General features: G+C 52.8%; 11 protein-coding genes across 11 annotated transcripts; 4 read left to right on the plus strand and 7 right to left on the minus strand.

Moving 5' to 3' along the window:
- Positions 1-274: 274 nt before the first annotated feature.
- On the plus strand, positions 275-951 carry HETIRDRAFT_451262 (uncharacterized protein; the record flags this gene model as incomplete). The annotated part of the gene is made up of 5 exons (XM_009547831.1): positions 275-463; positions 516-556; positions 628-652; positions 715-811; positions 869-951. The coding sequence occupies 5 exons, from the start codon at positions 275-277 to the stop codon at positions 949-951; spliced, it is 435 nt and encodes a 144-aa protein (XP_009546126.1).
- Positions 952-1,140: 189 nt separating this feature from the next.
- HETIRDRAFT_383818 (uncharacterized protein) lies at positions 1,141-2,020 on the minus strand. The gene is made up of 3 exons (XM_009547832.1): positions 1,466-2,020; positions 1,352-1,405; positions 1,141-1,297 (listed from the first exon to the last, which is right to left on the minus strand). Exons 1-3 carry the CDS (start codon positions 1,880-1,882, stop codon positions 1,274-1,276), a joined length of 495 nt encoding a protein of 164 aa, XP_009546127.1. The 5' UTR covers positions 1,883-2,020; the 3' UTR covers positions 1,141-1,273.
- Positions 2,021-2,314: 294 nt separating this feature from the next.
- Positions 2,315-2,719, minus strand: HETIRDRAFT_247964 (uncharacterized protein; the record flags this gene model as incomplete). The annotated part of the gene is made up of 2 exons (XM_009547833.1): positions 2,315-2,388; positions 2,545-2,719. Coding segments are annotated over 2 exons (249 nt in total), but the record flags the coding sequence as incomplete, so codon positions are not given.
- A 1,597-nt stretch (positions 2,720-4,316) lies between these two features.
- Positions 4,317-5,288, minus strand: HETIRDRAFT_409391 (uncharacterized protein). Its single transcript, XM_009547834.1, has one exon. The coding sequence runs from the start codon at positions 5,263-5,265 to the stop codon at positions 4,420-4,422; it is 846 nt and encodes a 281-aa protein (XP_009546129.1). The 5' UTR covers positions 5,266-5,288; the 3' UTR covers positions 4,317-4,419.
- Positions 5,289-7,963: 2,675 nt separating this feature from the next.
- Positions 7,964-8,833, plus strand: HETIRDRAFT_458873 (uncharacterized protein; the record flags this gene model as incomplete). The annotated part of the gene is made up of 2 exons (XM_009547835.1): positions 7,964-8,074; positions 8,147-8,833. Exons 1-2 carry the CDS (start codon positions 8,039-8,041, stop codon positions 8,831-8,833), a joined length of 723 nt encoding a protein of 240 aa, XP_009546130.1. The 5' UTR covers positions 7,964-8,038.
- Positions 8,834-8,859: 26 nt separating this feature from the next.
- On the plus strand, positions 8,860-9,275 carry HETIRDRAFT_409392 (uncharacterized protein). The gene has a single exon (XM_009547836.1). It carries the CDS (start codon positions 8,967-8,969, stop codon positions 9,141-9,143), a length of 177 nt encoding a protein of 58 aa, XP_009546131.1. The 5' UTR covers positions 8,860-8,966; the 3' UTR covers positions 9,144-9,275.
- A 2,115-nt stretch (positions 9,276-11,390) lies between these two features.
- Positions 11,391-13,124, minus strand: HETIRDRAFT_317846 (uncharacterized protein; the record flags this gene model as incomplete). Its single annotated transcript, XM_009547837.1, has 5 exons — positions 11,391-11,640; positions 11,710-11,741; positions 11,804-12,022; positions 12,171-12,587; positions 12,678-13,124. Coding segments are annotated over 5 exons (1,365 nt in total), but the record flags the coding sequence as incomplete, so codon positions are not given.
- Positions 13,125-13,673: 549 nt separating this feature from the next.
- HETIRDRAFT_125032 (uncharacterized protein) lies at positions 13,674-17,888 on the plus strand (the record flags this gene model as incomplete). The annotated part of the gene is made up of 18 exons (XM_009547838.1): positions 13,674-13,763; positions 13,819-13,883; positions 13,947-14,279; positions 14,354-14,890; positions 14,959-15,228; positions 15,280-15,439; positions 15,497-15,553; positions 15,611-15,722; positions 15,781-15,822; positions 15,887-16,005; positions 16,061-16,207; positions 16,269-16,365; positions 16,424-16,555; positions 16,621-16,814; positions 16,869-17,229; positions 17,306-17,493; positions 17,549-17,699; positions 17,758-17,888. The coding sequence occupies 18 exons, from the start codon at positions 13,674-13,676 to the stop codon at positions 17,886-17,888; spliced, it is 3,186 nt and encodes a 1,061-aa protein (XP_009546133.1).
- Positions 17,889-18,241: 353 nt separating this feature from the next.
- On the minus strand, positions 18,242-20,396 carry HETIRDRAFT_317013 (uncharacterized protein; the record flags this gene model as incomplete). Its single annotated transcript, XM_009547839.1, has 12 exons — positions 18,242-18,452; positions 18,509-18,636; positions 18,691-18,736; positions 18,793-18,915; positions 18,974-19,032; positions 19,091-19,337; positions 19,399-19,512; positions 19,564-19,680; positions 19,731-19,853; positions 19,909-20,131; positions 20,191-20,273; positions 20,323-20,396. 12 exons carry the CDS (start codon positions 20,394-20,396, stop codon positions 18,242-18,244), a joined length of 1,548 nt encoding a protein of 515 aa, XP_009546134.1.
- A 620-nt stretch (positions 20,397-21,016) lies between these two features.
- HETIRDRAFT_156227 (uncharacterized protein) lies at positions 21,017-22,455 on the minus strand (the record flags this gene model as incomplete). Its single annotated transcript, XM_009547840.1, has 4 exons — positions 21,017-21,396; positions 21,456-21,745; positions 21,802-21,932; positions 21,985-22,455. 4 exons carry the CDS (start codon positions 22,453-22,455, stop codon positions 21,017-21,019), a joined length of 1,272 nt encoding a protein of 423 aa, XP_009546135.1.
- Positions 22,456-22,836: 381 nt separating this feature from the next.
- HETIRDRAFT_451269 (uncharacterized protein) lies at positions 22,837-23,719 on the minus strand (the record flags this gene model as incomplete). Its single annotated transcript, XM_009547841.1, has 5 exons — positions 22,837-22,857; positions 22,913-23,053; positions 23,118-23,321; positions 23,378-23,552; positions 23,619-23,719. 5 exons carry the CDS (start codon positions 23,717-23,719, stop codon positions 22,837-22,839), a joined length of 642 nt encoding a protein of 213 aa, XP_009546136.1.
- Between the last annotated feature and the right edge of the window lie 404 nt (positions 23,720-24,123).

Here is a 24,123-nt window from a genome sequence, read left to right on the forward strand (position 1 = left end):
TGAACTTTTTTATTTAACAGCCAAGCATATCACAATATATGAAGAAAAAAGATGTCATGTAGCAATGAATATAGTTTTCGCAATACTCCGATACTTCTCATCTCGCACCGCCAGCACTCCAATCGAAGACGAAGGATGATTGGCACGGCAGTGCGCGCAGGGGAAAGAACTTGCCAATTGGAATGCCCTAGAAATATTACCTAATACGGCACCCAAACCTCCCGCCGCCACTCCCTCATCGATCTCGTCGACGACGGCAACAACCTCAGCAGCAATGTCGCATGTGACGACGCCGACTCCTCAACATGGCAGTGGGTACGCTTCACCCACCGCACACTCACACACCTCGACACCTGGGCCCTCGAGCTCTGCTAGCTCGAAGCCTCCCCCACCTAAGCCGAAGCCCACCAATGTATTTTCTAACGATGGATCTTTTCTTGAGAGATTTCAGCGCATTCAGAAGGTACTTGCAATTATACTAGGCTCTTGAGGACCAATAGACTCATAATATGCAGGACGAGGAAGAAAAGAAGAAGCAGGAAGAGATATTGGCCAGGTGAGCATATCACCTTCCTCTCGCTGGATCAGCCTTCTTACTTGCACCTTTCCTTATTCCCGAATCTATAGAAAGCGAACGTTTGATAGTCGGTTTGTAAGCATATTTTTTGTTTTGATATCGCGGATCCTCCCCTGACCGTGATTTTCGTCTGCCAGAAACAGAGGGGCAAGCGTCCCTCCCCTGATTCATCCGACTCTAAGAGCACTACAATCGATTCTCCAGCGAAGAAAGTCAAGACAGACGCGCCCATGAGTGAGCGTTTACGTCCTGCTCACATTTACAATATACTGATAGAGCATATCACCTTAGGTCAGTATGAGAGAGAAGTCAAGAGTTACGCAGGCCGCAGTCTGAAAGATGACGGTATTGGCGTACGCCCTCTTGTAAAATAGTGTTCTGTTTCTTATTTTCTATATATCTTGTCTTTCTCGGTGAGTGCGCCTCTTCGTCTTACTTCCGTTCTGTTCTGGGCATGCACTGACACCTTAGATCTATAGCTGATGAGGAGCTGTGTCTGGTTTCTTGCTAAGTGGTATAGCGACTCTGTGATCCATAGTGTCTTCTTGTGTAGCACGATGATACGATCTTTAGGGAATATAAACCCCAAAGGTCATACACAAAAATCCAACGACCGTTCAGAAAGATGTAAAATACAAATGACAATAGTTTCGCCATGACTTCTCCTGTTGTCCGAGATTGACAAGGGCCAATCAATTATGCCTCTAGAGCGCGATACACCTGCCCAGACGGATCAGCGAGACAATCTCAAGGCCATACGCTCTATGTGCTCACTTTAATTAAACCGCTCTTCAAGTCTTCTAGCTTGTAGCTCACGGATTCCACGGTCTACAAGCCACGATCTCATAAGAACAGTACTATTTGAAAAAAAAAGACAAGAGCACTCACCGCTTGGCCAACATGCTGGTTCGCCTGCAGCGACCTCACCTTCAATTTCTTCGTCTCAAACTCGCACACGACGCCGATGCAAGGGGCCCCTTCTCCCGCTACAGTGGTATACGCGTGCAGCCCCTTGTGGCCCTTCAGCTTTGCACCCTCCAGAACGATGATGTCCCCTGGCATTATCTCGCTCGCGCGCGTGTGCACCGATGCGCCACTCTGCGCGTATACGAGATAGCCATATTCGACCCCGTCCATTGGCGGTTGTTGAGCATTTGGTACCTGCGCGAGGACGGCTGCGACGAAGCCTGCATACGACCCGTCTCCGATGAGCGTCTTCTTGGAACGTTCGTGTAGCGTTGTTGCGACCTCGCATATCTGCACACCAACGCGCCCCCAGAGTGCTCTGAGTTCTTCAGCAGACATTTGAGTCAGCGTGTGTGCATGGTCTGAGGGTGGAACAATCGTTGGAGGGAGCGGTTTCTCCGCGGGCGGAGGAGGGTAGTATGTCGAATCCTCTGACAGTATCGAAGTGGAAAGATCGCTCGTCGCGCTATTTTCCCCGAAATCAAGACCGCCAGTTGGAATGGATGGCAGTTCCCATTGACTAGAAGTGTCATTCTGATCAACCATCGCAGGGTGTGGTAGGGAAGAAGGCTGTGCTCGAGATGGTCTACGGGGCGGAGGCGGCGGAGACTCTTCGTCTTCCTGCTCGACCATCACGTAATCCGACTGTGGGGCTCGAGCATGCAGTCTTGAACTCGACGAAGTCACTGTGTCGTACGAATCCTTACGGGTTGGGCGGGTTGCAAGAGGCACAACTGGACTGGGTGGAGTATCGATCGAGGGTTTCCTCACAGGCGGCGGGACAGGCGGTCTACCGGTTGGAATAGGAGGCCTAGCTGAGCGAGAGGGAGGGGGAGGTGGCAGTTCTTCCTCTTCGGCTTGCTCCACATACTCATCCTCCAATGCATCTTCATACAGCACTTCCTCGGCTTCACTTTCCTCAGCTTCTACCTGAACCCCATCGTCGGACATGGGATTGCTCTCTGCTTCAGACTCCGGATCGGCGGGAGGCTGATGTTGACGAGCAGGAGGGATAGCACGAGACGGTATAGTCGGGGTGGGCTCCTCACGCTTGGGGGCAGGCGATGGATGATTAGGCACAGGAGAAGCGCCAGGTATCATCCCAAACCGCATCCCGCCCATCCCTGCAAGCTTTGCAGTGATCCTCTGTCTCCTGGCTTGCTCGTCCTCTTCGTCTTCCTCTCCAGGAACCTGCGGGGCACTAGTGCCCTGTTCCATTGGCGTATTCTCTTCGTCAGGTAATTCCTCAGCAGAAGGAGCAGAGGCAGGAGGGCGACGAGCAGGTGCAAGTGCAGGTGCAGGTGGGGCGCCAAACCTAATTCCACCGAGCTTCGCCATGCGCTCCGCAATCGTTCGGCGACGTACCTGCTCTGCATCTTCCTCAGAATCCTCCTGAGGCGAAGGCGCATTTGGCACACTCTGTGGAGTGAAAGGGGTCACTTCGATGGGCGGTGGTAAGGCTGTTGGAGGCGGTGCTACCACTGAGGGAAGCATAGACGATTTCAAGGGACTGTGGAAACGTGGGTCAATGGGATCTGTGCCAAATACAATCAAGGACTGAATCTCAACGACATGAGCAGGAGCACGTACCTCCGTCGGAATCATCGAGGACCTCATGTTCTTCGTCTTGTGGAGAGGCCAGTGTAGGTGGGAGCTTCCTCACCGGAACTGAGGGCGAATCAGGGCTGCGAGGCAGTGGCGGAGGAGAAGCAGCAGCGACTTGCGGAACTGGGGGCGGGGGCGGTACGAATCCAAGCGATGGGCGCCTCTCACCATAGCTGCTGGTAGACTCACGGCTGGCTCTGCGATGTTGGGACGACGCAGTCCAAGAAACTGGCACCCGCGGACTCTGGGGAAGCGATCCAGGCAGGGACGGTTTCCGAGGGGTAGGGGGAGCCGAAGCTTGAATCGAGGAACGGCGAGGGGGAGGGGGGGGAGGGGAAGGGGAAGGTGAGACATGCGGCTCTTCTGAATCCTCTTCAGGCTCTTCAACTACCTCTTCAGAGGCGACGACAAAGGGCGCTGGCACTGGTGGCGGCGAAAGCACCGCACGCTCTCCTGCGGGCTGCGGGACCGCACGCACAGGTGGGGGCATCGATGCCCTCTTCGTGGTCGCGATTCTAGGCGATGCCGGCTCGTACGCAGCGGGGACATTGGACGCTGGGGCAGATCGTAAAGGCGGAGGCACCGAGACTCTCCTATTGGGAGAAGGAGAAGGAAAACTTGGGGGTGATTCGCGCGTTATTGAAGAACCTGTGTCTGGGCGCGTGCTGAGCACGGGTGTGGGTGCAGCGGGTGCAGCTGGGAGTGGGCGCAGGATGCGCGGCGGGGCCATGTCGTTGTCGTCTCCACTCGCTTCGAAGCCCTCGTCGTATCGTGGGCCTGCCGCGTCCTCCTCGGCTGGGGTGTCGCCAGGATGCACAGGCGCCGTGCGCTGTTCACGTGTGTGCCCTGCCTCGTTCGAGGCCGAATCTGGAACATCTTTGTTGTCTTCTATAGCGTCCTGTACCTGTTCGCCGTCTGCGCGTTCCTCCTCACCATCAGACATGACGTCTTCTGCAGTCTCATCTGCGCCCGCAACTGCCCCGTGCTCACCACGTGTATCGAGCGTTTCATTTTGCCCATCGCGGTCGATCTCGTCACGCAAAGCCTCGTGTTCGTCTTCGCCTTCCAGCCTTACGGCCCCTCCCTGAATTCTGTGTTCACCTTGTCTGTGTATAGGGTCAGCTGTAGGGGGCTGGCCTTCGTTATCAGACCCAACATGCTCTTCGCGGATAATAGAATCTGAGGACAGAATTTCATCAACAGAGCTGTCTTTATATACATAGATCCAAAGAAGATGCGAAGCGTGCCAAGTGTCGTTGCAGGAAAAGCAATTAGTATTCACCGTCTTCAGTAATCTCATCCCCCACCGTCTTGCGCACCAAGCCAACACCTTCGGTACTGCCTCGCGGCTCTGATGGCGTGCTCGTGGGCTCAAAGTTGTGCACGGGGACATTCGAGTCTCTGTTTCCAGGAGCAGCCTCGAGGCTACTCTTCCGTGGTACATCGCCTGTTTCCTCATGCTCGGGGGAGGGCTCCCGTGGCGCGCTGAGTGGATTGACCCCTCCCATCTGCGCAAGACGTTGAGCAATGCGCTGGCGCCGCGCCGCCTCGTCTTCTTCGTCTTCGACCTCGTCTGACCGCTGGCCTTCACCGGCTGGGTCCTCAGAGGGCGCGTCAGCTAGTGGAGTCAAAGGCTCAACTGCAAGCTCAGGGTCGTGTGCTGGCTCTGGCTCGATGTCGCGTTTGGGTTTCAAGTAGACTTCGGGGTCATCGGGCGACTCGGGACGTGCGTCGGACGAGGGGGAAGTCGCGCGCTCAGCTTCAGCAACGTCATCCTCGGCGATGGGATCGTCGTGGATTTCAGTAGAAGCTGTAGCAACCACCGCAGGCCTGTCGTGAGCCAGGGCTACAGAGTGGTCGAAGTAATCTTCCGCGCTCGCGTTCACGTTGCCGACTTCTTCCTGCCTATCGCCAGAGGCCGTGGCTTGCGCCTCTGTGACGCTGCTCTCGCCCCCGTATGCCGAAGGGCTCACGTGGACTGAAGCACCCAAGACATTCGTAGGTTCCAACGACGACGTGGGCTCGGGCGCAGGCTCGGGCATGGCCGGGGTTGAAGGTGTCTTGGGTGTCTTCTTGCGTGGCGGAAGAGCGCGTCGCGGAACTGACGGTACTGGCATCGAGGACGGCGATTTCGCAGATTGGCTGTCGGCACTGTCGGCGCTGGGAGGTGATGCGGATGTAGACGATGACGGAAGATAGTCTGCAGCGATGTCATCAGCCTCTAAGATATGATAGAGAAAAAGGTAACGAGTTGTTTGCGTACCAGGTGTAGCGAATGTCTGTGGTTTGGGAGACGTAGCTCCTTCAGCGGCCTCTGGGGTAGAATGGATCGAAGGCACTATCAAGCAAATAGCCAAAAGTCAGTAGGAGAGCGATAAAGATTTGGCTCAGATTTACCTTTGGTAAATTCTGTTGATGTTGCGGGGGGAGAGCTCGACGATTGAGCTGCAATCAAGAGGTGTGAGGAAAATAGATACATAAGTAGCACATTACTGACCGTCCATAGAGCTCTTGCGATCCAGTTCGCCATGATCAGGCTTCGCATCCTCCTTGCCGGATGAAGTTTGTTCTACTGGCTTCTGCTCCTTGGCGGGCACAGGCTTCTTTCCAAACACCGGCGGGGCCATGCCCACCCGTGCACCGCCCAGTCTTGCCATCCGTGCAGCAATCGCAGCGCGTCGCTGTCTCTCTTCATCTTCAGGATCCTGCCCCTTCTCGGCATCGTTGCTCTCGGGCTCTGTGCTCTCGCCCGCACCCGGAGTCGGAGTATCGTCCTCGGCAGTCGCGCTGGGCACTGACACTTTATCAGGTACAGCTTCTTCCTCCTCGGCAGCCTTATGCTCGGGCGCACTGTCTTCCTCGTCATCCCTAATCGGCGGGGCCACCGCGACTTGCGGCGGGGGCTTCCACTTAGGTTTCTCCTGCGCGGGCTTTGGGGGTGCCGGCGCTGCCGCGCCTCCGAAAGCGGCCATTCCTTGAAGCGCGGCCATTCGCTCCTTGAGCGTACCACCCTGGCCAATGCTCGCCTGCGCATCACGGGCGGACATCCCGCCTTCACGCTGCACGGTTGCCGTGGCGCTGCTGGTCGGCGACGCAGGTGGAGACGGAGGTTTCGGTGCCCATTTCGCGAGGCCGCCTGGCTTCGGGCGCGGTGCGGGTGGTGCAGATGACGACGCGGAAGCGGCGGGTTTCTGTTCGAAGGCTGCGATGCGGTCACGCAGCGAGCCTGGCTTGGGCCGTTGTGGTGGTGGATCTGACATTGCTTAAATATCGGCTGTTTGTATTCAGAGAGTGAAACGAAGAGGGAGATGAAGGCAAGAACGAGGCTGGACGAAGAGAGAACCACAAATATGAGTTGTTTGACAAATTGGAAGTGAGAGCAGAAGTGTAGTGGGGAATGGCTTGTTGGGATGCGGATGCAGGCAGGACTCGGGTTGCGTATCGGAGTTCCCACGGGTGTTTGACGACATCGTGTCTGCATCACCCTCCATCGCCCACATCGCTAATAGTCGACACGATATCGTGATAGCCACCTGGCGATCGTGCAAAGGTCTCTTCATCACCACCGCGGCAGGATAGCCTGGGACGATATCCTGCCTCGTCACTCTTGTCAAACATCCGGATGTTTGTCGGAAATTGGAGCAACCTACTTTCCTACTTGTTGCTGCCTTTCGAGTTCATGCTATCGATTGGACCGCTTTTTATGCAGGGTGTGAATAGGTATGGTCACAATATTATCCGAATATCTACAGAGCGCTCTGGAGCCTATACTGACCGAGTATTCTTGTAACGCACGGAGGCACTCTACGTATCCCAATCATTACGTCTATAAGGACTGCTTTCGATGCTTCAGGTTTCATAAGCTTCTAGCTCGCTTGTGTCGCGGATGAGGCGTGGTCTTCTTCCTCCATTTCGTGCATCTGTCCAGTGTTCATATCGTCCACAGCACGTCCCACCCTACTCCATCCTCCAGCTTGGAAGCGTGTATCTCATGTGCTTGAAGAGCGCTGCAAGCTTCACACACCGCTGCAGAGGGTTCATATCTCCCGATAAACATTATGGGATGCGAAAGGCTCGTGCCTTGAGGGTCATTGGAATGGTTGAACGTTAAATGTCACTGGAAACATCTGGAAGTACTGTATGCTTACAGATCCGGAGTAAGTGCTCGCTGTCATTTGACAGCTACACTTGCTTGTCTCATGTCTCCCTCCCATACATCTTTCTGAGTAGGTGGACGTAGTCGTTCTACTTATACTACAGCAGAAGCCGGATTTTCGTCGATATTCAGTCTATGACTAGATCTGTCGACATACTGTAAGTACTTATGTGATCATCCATGTTTCGTCGACGATCGGATTGACAATGTCCGCATTCTTTGCGCCGGCCGTTTGTCACATTTTGGCGATTATTTAGAAGTATACCTGGCATTGCGCTGGAGCCAGTCGGGACATTTTTAGAGTTCCAAGTGGACGTGCCGCTACTCGGCAAGACGCTTCAACGTGCCCCAGGGTTGAGCCTCCCCCAACTTGTCTCTTTTCCAAATATCTCCAGCAAACATGAGAATGGCGAGGAGACCCACGCCCGCTCTCGTCTGTTCGCCCGTAGTAGGCATGGTTACGACCTATTCGATAGCAAAAGATTTGTGGTCTGTGACTGGTCCGTGTGGTTTCCCCGTAGGGTGACTAGAGAGACACGCGTCATGGAGAATCGACCCAGCCAGAAGGCCCAGAAAGTTCCATACCAGGGGCTGTCCTGAAAACCAGCCCCATGTCCTTCGCGATTCCTTCAAAGTTGTAGTCCTCACTCACGTTTCATCCCCACTCCACAAGCTGCCCCTCCACGCCAGTTGACGCTTATTCGCTCGACGTCCAGCCCTCCTCTCGCACCTGCATGCAACCTCTCCATCTCCTTCCCGCAGATACAAAGGTACCGCCTCCTCCACACCCTTTGCGTCAGATTATTTTTTCGCTCAAGCATATCTCACTCCACTATGATCAGTCCTCCGGCGCACTGCGCGTCTATTCCCCCATTCCCCACCACCCCCTTCCGGGTGCCCCCTTCCGCCCTCGTAGTCCCGCTCACCCTAGCACTCCCTTCGAGGCATCCTCAAACGGTCGTTTCGAGTACCCCTTTCCCTCGTCCCCCTACACCTCATCTTCTGCATCAACCTCATCTTCCACTCTATCCACCTCCCCAATCTCAACCCGACAGCCTCAGACCCCCGCCAGTACCTCTGAGCATTCCTTCCCCCTTTTAGTGTCTACATCCCTCTTCCCATCCCTCCCGTCCCTCCCAGTGCTTTCCCTCTCCATCCCAAAATTTCCCTCTTTTTCTCACGCCCCCGCCGTCATCCCCGCCATCGCCTCGTCCCGCCCGCACCCGCGCCCGCACTCCCACCCACTCTCTCACGACCAAACCCACTCGTATGAGCAGCCCCACGCGCACGCGCACATGCATGCGCATGCCTCATCTGTCTCTGCGACGGCGGTGCCCGGCACCCGACGTGCAGTCCCCACTCCGGAACACGAGCCGCCCGTCCCGCCCGCCCTGAGCGCGCGCTGGCGGCGCGGGCGCGCGACGATCATAGCTGACAGGGAAGCGCGCGCGTCGATCCACAGGGCAAGCGGGCGCTCGAGCGGGGCACGAGGTGCAACGACCGGCCGGCAACCGGATCGGGCGATGTAAAAGACGATCGTGAACGATCATAGCGTCACGTTGCTCGTGTTTCGACAGGACAGCCGAAAAAAAAACACGAGTGGTGATGTTGCGTTCTTTTCTATCTTTCGGGAATCGGGTTTCTTTTGCTTTTTCTTCGAACATGCACGGTGCTCGGATGAGTTTTCTTCGGCCTTTCCTCTCCCCCTTCACGCTTATGATCTCCTCTGTGAACGCGGTACATTCCATGCTTCTCCTTCCTCTGGGCTCAATATTCTTTCCGCATATGTTTATCTTTTTATTCGAGTTGCTTGTCTACGAACATTCACATACGACGTGATACCATACCATACAGTACGACTCACCACCGCAGATAAAGACGGACTTGTTCACTCCATAGAGTTGTTCACTAGCTTACGATTCTGTATGTGGTACTTACTCTTCGATACACGCACAATGGCACTGCAGTTGTAGCACACCAACCATAGAACCTCGCCTCCTTAGATTGATAATCTCGGTCAAAACTTGAATCGACATTTAGTCCTGCCGTGTGCTGGAAACGCGTGGCAAATGACAGAGGCTCAGGCAGTTGACACTCAACAATGTCGAGTGAGTGGATGGATGGATTGTCATGTTGAGACGGTTTGTATGAGAAGCGATGGTAAAAATTCAGATTGCGTGGGGAATAGCATCTCTCATGTAGGACGAGTCAAATTGACAGACACAAACATGAAAATCTCTTCAGCTCACGACCGAATATCTTTACCCAATGAGTGGGCTTTTCAGACGCCCGCCTCGACTCCAGCAACACATTCAATGCCTCAAACGCTGCTTTGTCTAGCTCCTCGCTCGGAGCTGGGATCATGAAGGACGTATAGCCAAGCTCCTCATTTTGCCGTACATACTTTTGCATTCGCCCTGATCCTGGATCGTCAACATCTTCTACGCTGAGCTTCATCAACGCCCCCATTTCCACCAAAAAGCGATTCCATATTTGTAATCAGAAGCGAGTTGGCCCCTGTTCTGAATCGCGCACCGCAATTCTGCAAACTTCAAGCTCCAAAGTCTTGAGCGTGCCCCCGCGTCGAACAATGAAGTCCTCTACATTCATGCTGTCCTCGTCAAATGATATGTTCTTCAGTGATAAAAATGCGAGGCTGGAGAAGGTGAGCTGTGAAAAGTCAATGGCTGGAATGAACCCGACGTCCTGGTCGCTGTGGATCGTGAGCGATGTCAGAGATTGGGCAAGGGAGACACGTGGTTCGAGGATTCGATGCGAGATTGTCTTCTCCCAAAATTCAGCGATATTCTCGTAAGCGTCTTCCTCTTCAAAGCCAGTGTCCGATATGGCAGCAACACGCAGATAGGTCAACCGTTCAAAAAGTGCACGGAAGGACAGTGTACCGAAGAGTTCATTGTGGACTGCGGTGAGACCAATGATGTCAAGGAGGTCAGCGTGAACGGTGGTGAACGTGATAATCCGGAGAGAATCGCCAACTGGAGATGTAAATGTTCTGAAGGCTCGTAGACTTCCCAAAAAGACTCCTCTGGATATATCGGGAAGAACAGCAGTACCAGCGTTTTCAGTGCTGGGAGTTCACGAAGGCGATAAAATGTGGAGGACAGTGATTCCCGGATTTCCTGTGCATAATGGCTAGAGTCTGTACGAACCTATATGTTAGGAGAGGCTGCGCAACTTCGTTCAGATCTTAGTCCACACGAAATTGCAGAAAATACATACTACTCATGATATTGCCATCTTCGCCTGGATATATATCTCGGAAGACAATCTCCTCGAGATACGGAATCGCCGCCTTGCTCTGTATGACGTTCTCGAACGCCTCAACATGCCAGATCGTATTTCTGACCTGAATTCGTCGAAACACGCGTGGAGTGGACAACGAGCAGAACGTCCTGTTCAAAGCACAAATGTTCCTCAGATCTTTCCAGCGGGTACTTGATCCCACAATCATCTTCAACATTTCGACGGGCAGGGAGTTCATGATGGTCGTGCAAGAGACACTGTTGCTCGAAACGCTGGGAACACAAATGCGTTTACTCTGGGAACAGATTGGGAGCAAATTCTACGAAGGGATTTCCTCAAGATTTACCCTCCAATCTCGCAACACTGCCTCATATCTGCTCTCCACGAGACAAACAAGGATACAAAAGTCTTCATAGACGTCAAGGTTTTGTGTCATTCCGCTGGACTAGGCAAGACTACGTGGAGGCCAGATCCACCTTCAGTTAATCAGCAGAACGTTTTCTCAGATCCACCTCCAGTTGATTAGCAGAATGCTCAAAATGCTTATTCATATCTTCATCGCGAAGGGTTTGTCTTCATACGACAACGCGTTACATTTAGTTCCTGATTCCACGGCAGCAAGGAGCCTGCGGTATACTGTGAGATGTGCGCACGAGAGCTTATCCCGTACGAAGGCGATCTGTTTCTTCAGATCGATTTCCTTCGGTGATTTCGCCAAGGTCAGGAGAGGTTCGTTACTGTAGAGGTTTATATAGCTGACGTGAAATATCCAAGCGAAACCAGCAGAACGAATAATGAATAATACGACACTTCTCTATTTCTCTATTGTCGAAGAAGAACTTGACCATCTATCTTACGATAGATGCTCTGCCGAATTCGGTAGCGCTTTGTGAAGCCACAGCGGTCCTGAACAGTCATAATCGCAGCGCATCGATTAACGCCGAGTCGACAGTATTCACGCAACACAAGAAGAGACTTACCGACTGGGTCATGCTGCTCGTGAAATATTGTTGTCCAACTTCCGAGGACGCCAAAATACGAGCGTACCCCACCAACTTGGACGCCCTCCATACTACATCAAAACGACGACGAAAGAGTCGGCGCTGATCAACACTAGGCACAGAGGACGCGGTGGACGTACCTCCATATGGCCTGTCCGTTCTCACCCGAGATCTAGTAAAAGTCCAAGGAGGTAGGTGAGGTCATGGCTTTCACTGGAAGATTTCGGGACTTACCAAGTGCCAGTGCAGCTGTTCGTCTGGCGTGAAGCTGACGTGACCAGTCATAGTGATCTCGTCGCGCACGTTGCCCTGAATGAGCAGGCGTGGACGCGTGGGGTAGTTGGGGTCAGGTTGTGTTGCGGTGATACGGAACTGCACGGGAATGACGCGGTAGATCTCTCCAAACCCGGGATTCGTGAAGAACGACGCGTCGAGCGGTTCATTGCCCACATGCTGGGAAGCAAGATCGACGAGGTCATGTCGGCCACGAGAACAAACTAGTGAAGCAGAAAGCAGAAAGACGCACGTTGAATTGATTGTACACTTGTTAAAGATGACGGTCAATTTCCATCCGCACTCATATTCCCAGAGCGGGGAGTACCGAAGACTCACACAGGAGCGCGCGATGGTCTATGAAACAGAAGGCACAATGCCAGAGCCCCTCGATGCCCGCCCAATCCCGCTCCGAATCGAGATTCATACCTTCAGGAATGATGCTTTGACAATACGGGATGCTCATTTGGTGTATCACGAAATCGTCCTCGGCGAGCTCGTCGAGCGATATCGAGTGCATCGCGACGGCATGGTGCAGCGCCTGCATGTGCACCCAATTGACGCGCCCGCTCCCGTCAGGGAGGAACGGCCCATAGTCGCTCTCCGGGCGGTAGTTCCGCATATCGTACACGTATGCCAGCGCCTCGACTCGCCGTACCGTCCCCGAGTCGCGCGCTGTGATCCCGTAGTGCGTGTGCAGGCGTGCACGCAGCTGCACCTCATCCTCGTCGATATCCAGGCTAAGCTCTGCATTCTGCTCGTCGTCATGGCCATTACTTGCAGGAGCAAGCGCGCGCTCGCTTTCGCTTTCGCCTTTGCCCTTACTGTCGGGAACGAAGTCGAGTAGGGCACCGCCGCGCAGGATCAGAGCAATCCAGAGCAAATTATGCGACAGCTTGTCGCTGAATACTGTGGGCGCAGATGGAGCACAACGCGAAAGGTCTCCTAGCGCGCGCAGCGCCGCCAGGCGCTCGTGGGCGCTACAGAGCGTAGGGTGGGTTGCAACGGTGCGAGCGTGAATGATGCGCTGGAGCTCGCCGCGCCAGTCGACAGGCTCAGTGCGCGGGGATCCGAGCGGTGTGAGGCATGTGCGGGGATCATCGAAGTCCTGGCGGAGGTAGAGCTCGCGCCAGAAGTGCTGGTCGTGGGAGTGGTAGACGAGTGTGTGGTAGTCCCGGTTGGTCTGGGCGAAAGTGGCGACGTGGAGAGGGTCAAGCTCGAGGAGGATCTGCTCAATGATTTCAAAAGGCAGGTCGACGATGCTGGCGGCCATCGAGCGCAACGTTGATCGCACTCGGCTGATAAGTAAGTAATGCTCACAAATATGCGCGCGGCTCCCGATTTGAGATATATAAAAAAAGAAAATTGTAACATAAATATGATTCGACCCAGGCTCGAACTGAGGACCTTCTGTGTGTTAGACAGATGCGATAACCAACTACGCCATCGAACCATATATGTTTCCCTAACAAGGCAGTATATATCTGACCTTCAGTGAGCCACTGGCTTCAGCTGCCGTACCAAAAAATACAGGATATGCTTGAACATTGCTCAGAGTCCCTATGCAGCCAATTCTGGGGATTGTGAGAGAGCGAGCCAAGGAGGGGGACCGCGTCAAGGCGCGTGCGGCAGAAAAACGCGTCAGTCACGTTTCCTCGTGCCACTTGCCTCCTTCCAAAATTTACCTCCACCGCCTCGCTCATCTCCACTTGCTCTTCGAACCATCATATACCCCTCCCTCTGTAATCTAGAAAGTCAAAGTCACAGTCAATTTCCCTTCATCCTGTTCATTCGTCCCACAAACATTCATCAACGCCTCTTTGCCACAGTCATGGATCTTCAGACGCTCTCAAACTTGTTCGCGACCACTCTCAACCCAAATCCAAATGTCCACAAGGCTGCAGAACTGGAAATCAGAAGGGTATATACCTTGATCTTGTGTTCTACTCTGCGTTTGCTCAAATATTGCCCATCAGATCAGTGGACAAGAGGGCATGCCTGCAGCCCTCCTTCAGATCATCGGTTCCGATAACGTCGACCTGTACGTGTTATACGCGTCTCTTCTCCTCGTCTTCCTTGATCTCAGCTTCGCTTTGCCATACAGTGCAACACGCCAAGCGTGTTCAGTCTTCCTCAAAAACCGCGTCGCCAACTCGTACGCCCTCGACCCCGCCCGCACGCACCCCGACAACCGGAATCCAATCGCGCCCTCTGACCGCGCGGCCCTCAAGTTATCTGTCCTTCCCTTACTCTCAGAGTCTCCTTCTCGCGCAATTACTGTCCAGCTAGCGAGCACACTCAAGACACTCGTCTCACACGACTTCCCCGACCGATGGCCTGAGCTCATGTCCAGCGTTAAGCAGATGCTCGCCAGCACCAACATCAGGGAACTCGGTGCGGGGTGCATCGTCGTCCTTGAGATGATCCGCGCATTCCGGTAAGTAAATTATTGTTTCCGCGTCGCCATCGTGTGCACGCTTTACGTGTACCCGTGTACCAATCTCCGCGTAGCTACCGTCAACGGAGCGACGTCCTCCCGCAAATTGTGGCCGAGCTCTTCCCGACACTTGTCAACATCGCCACGCAGCTCCTATCATCCCCACCCGCGGGCGCAGAGCAGGAAATCCCCGCGATCCTGCACGTCATCCTCAAGACGTATCGCTCCTCAATCATCCTCAATCTTAGCGCACATCAGCAGAGCGCGGAGAGTCTAGTTCCCTGGGGCCGCCTGCTCTTCCAGGTCGTGAACCTTCAGATCCCCGCTGAGGCAGTGCCTGCCGACACCGACGCGCGCGAGCGGAGCGAGTGGTGGAAGGCCAAAAAATGGGCGTACGGTGTCCTTGGGCGGTTGTTCCATCGCTTCGGTAACCCATCGCAGCTCCCGAGCGCGATGCGCATAGAGTACGGCGTGTTCTCACACCATTTTGTCGAGTCGTTTGCGCCGGAAATCTTCAAAATCTACCTCCAGCAGGTCGAGCTCTACGTCTCGGGCCAGGCATGGCTCTCGAAAAAGTGCCAGTACCAGATCTTCACTTTCTTCACTGAGTGGTACGTCCTGCCTATACACTTGTTTTTCTGCTAGTCCCCATAGCCCACCACGTTCTCTCCTTCTTTAGCGTGAAGCCGAAGTCAACTTGGGCACTCCTTAAGCCCCACTTTGAAATGCTAGTCTCGACATTCGTATTCCCGAACCTATCGTTCACGCCCGAGAAGCAGGAGCTCTGGGACACCGACCCGGTTGATTACGTGCGCACGTCCGTCGACGAGTATGAGAACTACTCGTCGCCTGTTTCCGCCGCAACAACCTTCCTGTTCCAGCTGGTCAGTAGCCGCTCTAAGACTACATTCATGCCCATCCTTGGCTTCGTCAACAGCGTCCTTGCTTCGTGCGTCACCCTTTTTCGTTCCCCTCCCACACCTCTGATACCTTGATCTAGCAATCCCGCCGCACCCCAGCGGTTTGGCGCACTGAACATGACCGCCGCACTTGGACCCTTCATCATGCGTCACGCTGAGGTCAAAAATAACATGGCTCAATTCATGTCGCAGCATGTATTGCCCCAGTTTACCAGCCCCGAGGGATACATGCGTGCTATCGTACGTGTTGTTGTGATTTGATCCACCCGTCGTACTGATTGTCTTTGATTCACACAGGCTTGCGAGGTCCTTGGCACGGTAGAGCGTGCTGATATTACGTGGGACTCTGAAGAGGTAGCTGCTTACTTGTGCTCTGTTCAAGAGCTGGACTTAACCCTCACTTGATGATAGAACATGAACGCGCATTTCAGAGCCGTCGCCGCTGTCATGGACGACCCTGAGCTGCCCGTGCGCGTGCAATCTGCTCTGGCGCTGACGGAGATGGTCACTACCCATGAGCAAGGTACGTCCGCTTCAAGAACGTTCCCAGATTATCCGACTCAGATCTTCTGCTTGCGCAGTGAGGGCGGCGGTAGCGCCCCAAGTCGGCAAGGTCATTCAAGGTAAGTTGTGGAAGGAGTGTCTGCGTTGATTACACGTTGATAACCGGTGATAACCCTTGTGCAGACCTTCTGAAGTTGTCAGACGAGACCGATCTCGACATCTTGAACAGCAGCATGGAGGCCATGGTAGAACAGTTCCAGGATGAGCTGCTCCCTGTCGCGGCACAGCTCACCGCACGTCTAGTAAGTGGCGATCGTCATTTCTAGATTGATACTGGCGCTCATTCGAATTATGCAGTGTGACTCGTACCTCCGCCTTGCACGCGAGAGCCTCGTGCAGGACGAAAATGCGCCGAAGGGCGCTGACTTGGATTCGCTCATGGAGTCGGACGGCGACGACGACAAGACGTATGCCGCCATGGGTGTCGCGAAGACCATTTCGACAGTGAGCGCGCTAGCGTTGCGAACACTGCGGAACTCCTGTGCTGAAGCCTCATGCTTTCTAGATCGTCTCCTCTATCGACTCTTCGCCTGAGATTCTTGCCCAGGTTCAGGAGGTCATTATTCCGATCATCACGTTCACGTTGGAGAACAAGCTCCTGGGTGAGTGCGTACTTTGGTTTCCGCTGGTCAAAATCGCTAATTCATATGTACTTATCAGATCTATTTGACAACATGTACGACCTGGTCGATAGCCTCACGTTCAAGACGCATCAGATCTCGCCCAACATGTGGCCGATCTTCGAGATAACATACACTCTCTTCAAAAGCGACGCCATTGACTTCCTCGACGGTGCGTCTTTTCCATCTGTTGTTACAATAACGAAAAAAACAGCGTGCTGATGCCTGTTGGTGCAGAGATGTTGCCGTCCTTGGACAACTTTGTTTCGTACGGAACTGAGATGTTCAAGGCGCGCGCAGATTACAGGCAAATGATCCTCGACATCTACACTACATCGATCACCAACCAGCAACTTGGCGAGAACGATCGCGTCAACGGCTCTAAGCTTGCTGAAGCGATGCTTCTTAATTTGCGCGGCCATGTCGACGATGTGAGGCCTTCAGTCATTTTCATTTGAAACCCATTGTCTGAATTTTGCTTTCAGGCTTTGCAATCGATCATCAACACCGCACTTGGCCAGCTCGACTCCGCGAACTCCACTGCGTTGCGTCTCGCGAATCTTGAGGTTCTCATCAATGCAGTTCTGTACAACCCCGCCGCGGCGCTGCAGCTCATGGAGCAGTACCGCGCGGGCATGTCACGCGAGTTCTTCGACCGCTGGTTCGCGGCGATCAACTCAGACAGCCGTCTACCGCGCGTCCACGACAAGAAGCTCACTATCGTCGCGCTGTCTGCGGCGATGGAGATGGACCCCGCTGCCATTCCCGAGGTGTTGCGTGACGGATGGCACGGTATCGTGGCCGGTGCGCTTAAAGTATTCAAGGAGTTGCCAAAGGCCATCGCTGGTGGGTTCTTGTCCGTAACGAGAGTGCGATTTCCGCTGACCTATACTTTCCCTTTTCTTTTGCTATGGGGCGGTAGGACGTAAAGCTCTGCAAGATGCGTTGCAGGAAGAAGTTGAAGATGATGTCAGCGATGACTATTTCGACCTAAATAATGAGGACGATGGTGAGCATTCAGTCCCTCGCTTGCATGATGCGTCTGACTCGATGATTTCAGATGACATCTGGGACCAGGATTCCGCATACATTGAGATGCTGGCGAATGAGGCAAGCTTCGCGGTACTTGCCTTTCTCTCACACGTGCTGACTCTTTTCAATTCAGGGTGTTCGCCTGCGCGAGCAGTCGGAAAAGGAGGGTGACAACGACGCTGCTTCAGATACCTCTAGCGACTCGGAGATCGACGAAGAGTTGGGCTTCATCAGCCCTCTCGACACCGTTGACCCGTACAGTGTTTTCCAACAAGCGTTGACCAGTGCGTTCCGCGCTCTGTGTCTGTGACGTGCTTCTTCTGACATGCTTCACATCCATAGCGCTCCAAACAAAGAATGCCCCGATGTACCAGGCTGCGACGACGTCGCTGGACGTCGAGCAGCAGACGCTGTTGATGGAAGTGATGCGCATTGCGGTGACGCAGCAGAGCGGAGAGAACGGTTCGGCATGACTTTGAGAACGACTGAAGAGTAGATACGATGTGTATTTTTGGATGATTCATAACCTGACGAAGACGGTACATATACAATACTCGCTTTCTTTTGTTTTTAGTTACTTTCATCATCGACCTCACACACGCGTCAGGTCTGTAACGTTTGGCTCTGGTCTCGCACTGCATCTAGCATTCGGCGAAAAAATCCACACTCCATGTGGCGTTAGCGGCTTCAAATCATCCTATCATCAAGTACAGCTAGCGATGCACGCAGTAGCCATGGCGGTTTATAAGTACAAATCTCGGGTAGCTCAATTTACAACAGTCAGTCTCAGACAAGGACAAGAAACAGTGACGGTCGAGGCCCGTAATCAACTCGATGGCTCCCGAGGACACTTCCTGACCATTCGCAGATAGTCTTCCTTGTTCTCGAGCGAAAAATGAAGGGGCTGAGACAACGGCTCGAAACCGCTGCCGCCGTGTGCTTTGATCAGCTTGAGACGTTCCTGCGTAGCTGGTCTAGACATATTGATACTGTAGGTCTTGACACGGTGGCATGATGACGTGACATGGAGATCCCAGCTGGAGGATAATAGTCGTCAACTCGGGTCGGAGCGACGGCGTAAGCTGACACTCACTTCCAAGCGGAGCGCACGTATGTAGGCTGGGTGTTGTTGGAAGAGTCCCACGTCCTCACGCAAAATTCGACCCACCCCTCTGCATCGACGGGGATGCTGATCTTCCATAACCTCCATGCGTGATAGTGCTATCCACGAAGTAATTTATTTGAACCTCGTTGCTGAGATCTGCCACTACGTACCTTGTCTGTCATGTTCTCTTGCTCGACGGCATACCATACATGGCCGCTATGGGCTCATTCAATAGCAGTTCATGGATCAGAGTAATGAAAGTGTTATCTCACCCATCTGGTGATACTTCTACCCTTTCGACCCAATTGCCGCCTCCGCTGTATGCCCATCCCTGCAGTTCTATAGAACCGTCATGAACGATAACTTGTTTGTCCTGTGGGAAAATGATCGCGCTCCTGCATGTAATATGAGAAAAGCCACTCCGTATGACTTGATACACAGGCCATGACTCACGAGACCGGCATTGCTTGGATTGAAAACCCATTCGAATACTTGGCATTCTGCTTCCCGATCTAAGCGAAGAATTTAAGTGTTATAAGCATGCCAATGATACAGCGTACAGAGTCTCACCTGGAAAGCGTAATAAAGATACTCTTGGCTCTGCACAGGACCCATGCTCGGCTCAGCTAGGGCGTTGATACGTGTCACCCATTTGCAGCTTCTAGCACCGATGTATCCAGCGACAACCACACGCAGTGGATAGCCATGAATCTTTGGCAACGGTTCTCCATTCATCTCCCACGCGAGCAAGACTTCCTCGCTCATGCGAACCTTGCGGTAAGGCACAGACACAGCGTAATTGAAAATGTCTCCCTTTCTGTGAACAGTCGGTTTGTGTTGTAAGGAAATTTGTTGAGATAGTAAACAATCAAGCGCACTTAAAATACGTATCAGCACCTATAAACTCCAGGTGCTGGCATTCAGGCTGAACTCCTCCGCACGCGATCTTCAGCACCTTTTTCAAGGAAACGCCGCGATATACGGCGGTACCGCTATATAGCGGTTTTAATAGCGAGAGTCTTGCTAGACACATTAGATCTTACATCGCTCCTTCGCCCCATGGTGCGTTGATCAACTCGTCGCCATCGCCAGGATATTGCTGGATTTGTTCTATACGGCGAGTCCCGCTACACTGTAGTGTTATGGTGACTTCTGTTTGACTATAAAATGCAATATATCAGAGTTGCTTTTGAGGGCTGACGACACTCACGGAAAATTATTGGGATCTTTGAGGTCCTTCATACTGAGTATGACAGGCTCGTTGACAAGGCCTCCGATTTCGAGTTCGAAGGCGTCCTCTTCAATGTCTGGTACGCCTCCATGGTTCCGGATACTGCGCAAGAGAAGGTCAACCAGCACAAAAGACAACCACAGAAGAGGAGACTTACAAGTGGAATTTGTTATCCGTGATTTTGCCTTGCATCAATTGTGGCCGAGGTGTCTCGCCATTGTACGGAAAATCAAGCAGATGAATCATGTCGGGCTTCTCTCGCAATACTGTTTCCCAGCTAAAGTCAACAATCCTCCTGAGCCCAAGCGCCTCATGATATTGCTTCCAACGGTGTCCGATGAGGACCGGGTTTGTCTTGGGGAGAGGGTCGATTTGGAATTCTAGAACAAAGTTGCATCTTTTCCTCGTTCATGGTTTTATTATATGTGTATATACATACCTGGACAATCGTCGAACGTTTTTGCATTGAGTATATCGCGAGCGACAGCCTTCCGATCAGGGTATCTCTCCCACTCGATATATCTACAAATGTTGAGAAACCTGACTCTTTTGAGGGATCTAGGTCGCTTACCCTTTCATGCCGGCGGTCTCCTCCGGAAACAGTTTACTGAGCGACACGCCCTTCCAAGTGTCTTCAGTGGCCATGATGTGGAACGACTGTCTGATCCGTACGTCGACACGAAGACCTTATATCTAAAAATGATCTTTTCTACCCGCAGCCGAAAGTCCAATAACAAAGTCTGGCATGAAGTACGTCACAGGCCTCACTTGAATAGGTCAGAACAGGTTCAAAAGGAGGAGGACTCTTTCCACATGATGCAGATAGATGCATGGAACCTGCGATATACTAATTTTGGACCGAGATCGGTGGAAAGTATGCTCCTTGCGCTCGTTTGCTGAGGGAAACACCGCGGACGACTTTAAGCCTCGGGTAAAGAGGACATGTGGTTCAGCAGGCCGTACGTTCTACTTCCTGGTATAGCCGTGGCCACCCGCTATGACGCAAGTACCTCAAGTATGTAAGCTCATCGAAATAATGGCGCGGGAACAGAACAGTGGATCTCGCACGAAGTTGAAGAATTTTTCGTATAATCGCATGAGAAGCCTGACGAGCAGATCATTGGAAATCTATGGGTAGTATGTTAGGGATACAAGTGATGCGCTGAATCATTTTGATCCGTTGAAACCAAGCATATTAGAAGATCGTTTGAAGTACGAGAATGATGAGTACTACGCACCACATGTAGATTATTACTGTCGATAACTTATCGACTTTTCGCAGCTATCCGCCGATCCTTGCCAGGACGCTGGCTCTTTCCCCTCGCACCCCCTCTCGCGCCCCCTCTCGCGCCCCCTCTCGCGCCCCCTCTCGCGCCCCCTCTCGCGCCCCCCCTCGCACCTCCCCTCGCACCCCCCTTGCCCCCCCGGCCGCTAGAGCTGAAGTCATCTGTGGATGCCTTCGTGTTTTGCTTTGACCTCCGATCTTGGCCACCGAATCCAAATTTTTTATCGCGAGCGTCACGAGGGAGCCTTTTACCGTCCTTGCCCTTCGCGCGTTTTTCGGGTTGACCAGAAATGGCATCTTCTACCGCAATATCGAAACCGTCGTCGTCTGCCTGAGCGTTGTCGAGCGCTCCTTGGCGTTCTAAGTAGAGGTCAGAGGTAAATCGAACAAGAGCAGGGCTCCTGAAAAGTGTTACTCACTTCGTTTGAGACCCTTCAATCGCTCTTCCATCTCCTTCTTACTACGTTCCCGCTCCTTCAGCTTCTCCATCTGCACTTGCTTACCGAATTTTTTCCCCTCGCGTTCCCTCCTCTTCTCCTCAGTCTTCTTGATCCCTGCAGATTCATCGAGTAGCCTTTGCCGTATGCGCTCCATATGTGCGTCAGTCTTGACCATCTCCGCAAAATAGTCTGATGGTCGTGTGAAAGGGAGTTGATGTTTTCCGGCAAGCGCACGGGCTGCATTTGCACCGTGCAAAGCCTGCTTATAGCTAAGAGAAAGTTGTTCGACTGGAATGTAACAACGAGATATGATCTATCTACTTACAACGCCAGCTCCCTGCTCAGGTCGTCGTTCACATCTACGTCTATCGTGTGAGGATAGGACAGGGTCAAGGTTTCTGTCCAGGATATTGATGGGTCGAGCTTGATTGTATCACGAATGCGCTCTAAAGCAATCTATCCCAATACAAGTAAGACCTTGCTTATGGAAGGCGGTTGAGCTGCTTACTTTGTTGTCTATCTCAACTTTTTGACGAGGGACGGCGTCTTCGTCAACAGACTCGACACCATCCAGGGCCACTTGTTCCTCCTCAGCATCCTCGAGATCGTCTTCCTCGTCTTCGGAACCGTCAGATGAGCCTTCCTCTTCAATTCCTGCCTCTGTATCGCGACTCTGGTCACCCTCGCCATCGTCACTCTCGCTTCCATCCTCCTCATCGACCTCTTCCTCTTCCTCATCCCCCGTCAAAGCTATCAGCTGCGCCTGCTCATATTCATCTAGACCGTCATCCCCCAACGCTTTCATGAGCTTCTTCATACCCTCCTCATCCACATCGCTGTCGTCGTCGCCGCTTTGTTCGTCGCTGTCCTCCGCGACAGGTTGTGGTGGTTCCACAGATATTTCCGGAGCTTTGCCTTTTGATGACAGCTTTTTCGACTTGATATCTGCCTTTTTCGAGGTCTTAGCAATAGATGGCATGCTGAAACAACCGGGAAAAATGAAAAGAGGAAGCGCAACTACTTGATCTCTGGACTGACCGCATTGTGAGAAAATGCTTAAAATTCATACTCCGCAGAAGGCCATGGCATGACTGACTGATCGACTTCGATTGTTTTCGCGTTCATGTCTCCGTCAGGAGTCAAGACACTCTCAAGCTTCTCTCAGACCATACCATTGGTTTAATGCGGAAGCTGTACCACCGTCAATTGGGTTAGGGTGGAGAACGATGAGAAGGTGCTCAATGTACGCATAGTTCAAGCATAAGTAAAGTATCAAGCTTGACATAAACGCTGCTACGAAACAGTATGATAATGCCAGAGCTCTAGTCTCCATTGGTATCATTGTTATCACAGGCCTGACCTAGCGCTTTCCTTGGGTCAGCTGGGCCGAGTGGGAAGCAACTGCCCGTATTCGTAGCGAAGTGCCGGATGCAAACCGTTTGGCCGAATGGACTTTGCACCACGAATGCCTTGCCGGGAACAGGGGCATTGATTCCACCGAGCTGGATGCTGACAGCGCACATATTCATGATGTCTAGGTCGCTGTAGAAGTCGGAATCCCAGACAGTCTTCTGCGGCTGAAGTATATGCACCAATATATCAATTTCGATGGGCTACTATAGACAACACCCGCATACGGACCTTGAACTCCAAGATGTGCGTCGCAGCATTCTGGGCGATTGGCTTATCTCCTGGGTGAGCTTTAAGCCAAGCACTAGTGGTGTGTCGACCCGAGTTCTTGTTACTCGATTCTCCGTCGAAGATGTGATGGCTGATTCTCGTGAACTCCTTGCTGACATTGTCCGGGATCAACCCTGCCTTCTTTCCCTTTGCTGCGGGAAACACCTACAAAAAATTAGTGAGTCTGCGGTATCATATTCCTAATCACAGCTACCACTTACGCTCTGCATTTGGTTCATCTGAGGACATCCAACATTGCTCTGTACTTGTTCCTTGCTTCCTTCCTTCTTGTTCTGGCATTCAAACGTGACCTTGCTGAATGCGCAATCGGATATCGCCACACATTGCGAGCAGCCCCGCACGGATCCGCAGCTACTACCACGTGCGTCGAGTAAGCTGTGCGAATAAGGATCATTGGTGAGTCTCCCTCAGGTACTTCTTATGGCGAAAGACTATACTCACTTGGCCAATGTCGTGTTTCCTTCCCACACAGGGGCGGCTTGCACTTGGGCAGTCAATGCCAGAGTGAGCAAGCATGCCATAGAGATCTGCTTCAAGAACATGGCGATAGAAGATTACACAGAAATGGGTTGAGCAGTAAGGGCGATGAGATACAGTCTTTGATGAGGGAGGAAGTGTCGCTGGGACGTATTTTTATATGTCGCTTTACCGCTCATCGTTTTGCTAATTCAAGGCCACCTTCGTTCCAGGTTCGGTTCTGTAGGCGCTGGTCAAGTGTTCCAAGCTATGTTTCCAGTCAGAAGCAACAACGGGTCACAGCATCATCTCACTCATCGCGTGTTCTTAGAGCTTGGTATCATCTTGGCCCACCGCTCAATTTGTTTCGCGCACGGTTAACCGGGTACATCAGAGATGCTCTGATTGTCATTCAGGAACCTGTGTTGTCGGCTAACTTGTCACCGGCTGTGATTGGGACTCATTGTGTGAGGAGGATGGTAGCGGATTG

Source organism: Heterobasidion irregulare (assembly GCF_000320585.1).
Source record: "Heterobasidion irregulare TC 32-1 unplaced genomic scaffold scaffold_05, whole genome shotgun sequence".
In the NCBI taxonomy this organism is placed as follows: domain Eukaryota; kingdom Fungi; phylum Basidiomycota; class Agaricomycetes; order Russulales; family Bondarzewiaceae; genus Heterobasidion; species Heterobasidion irregulare.

Excerpts from the sequence above, each read along its gene's own strand:
- HETIRDRAFT_383818 (XM_009547832.1), bottom strand. The coding sequence starts at position 1,882 with ATGTCTGCTGAAGAACTCAGAGCACTCTGGGGGCGCGTTGGTGTGCAG. Across the intron at positions 1,406-1,465 it reads ACCAGCATGTTGGCCAAGCG|ACCGTGGAATCCGTGAGCTA; the intron begins GTGAGTGCTCTT and ends CGTGGCTTGTAG. Across the intron at positions 1,298-1,351 it reads TGAAGAGCGGTTTAATTAAA|GTGTATCGCGCTCTAGAGGC; the intron begins GTGAGCACATAG and ends CCGTCTGGGCAG.
- HETIRDRAFT_409391 (XM_009547834.1), bottom strand. The coding sequence starts at position 5,265 with ATGCCAGTACCGTCAGTTCCGCGACGCGCTCTTCCGCCACGCAAGAAG.
- HETIRDRAFT_409392 (XM_009547836.1), top strand. The coding sequence starts at position 8,967 with ATGCACGGTGCTCGGATGAGTTTTCTTCGGCCTTTCCTCTCCCCCTTC.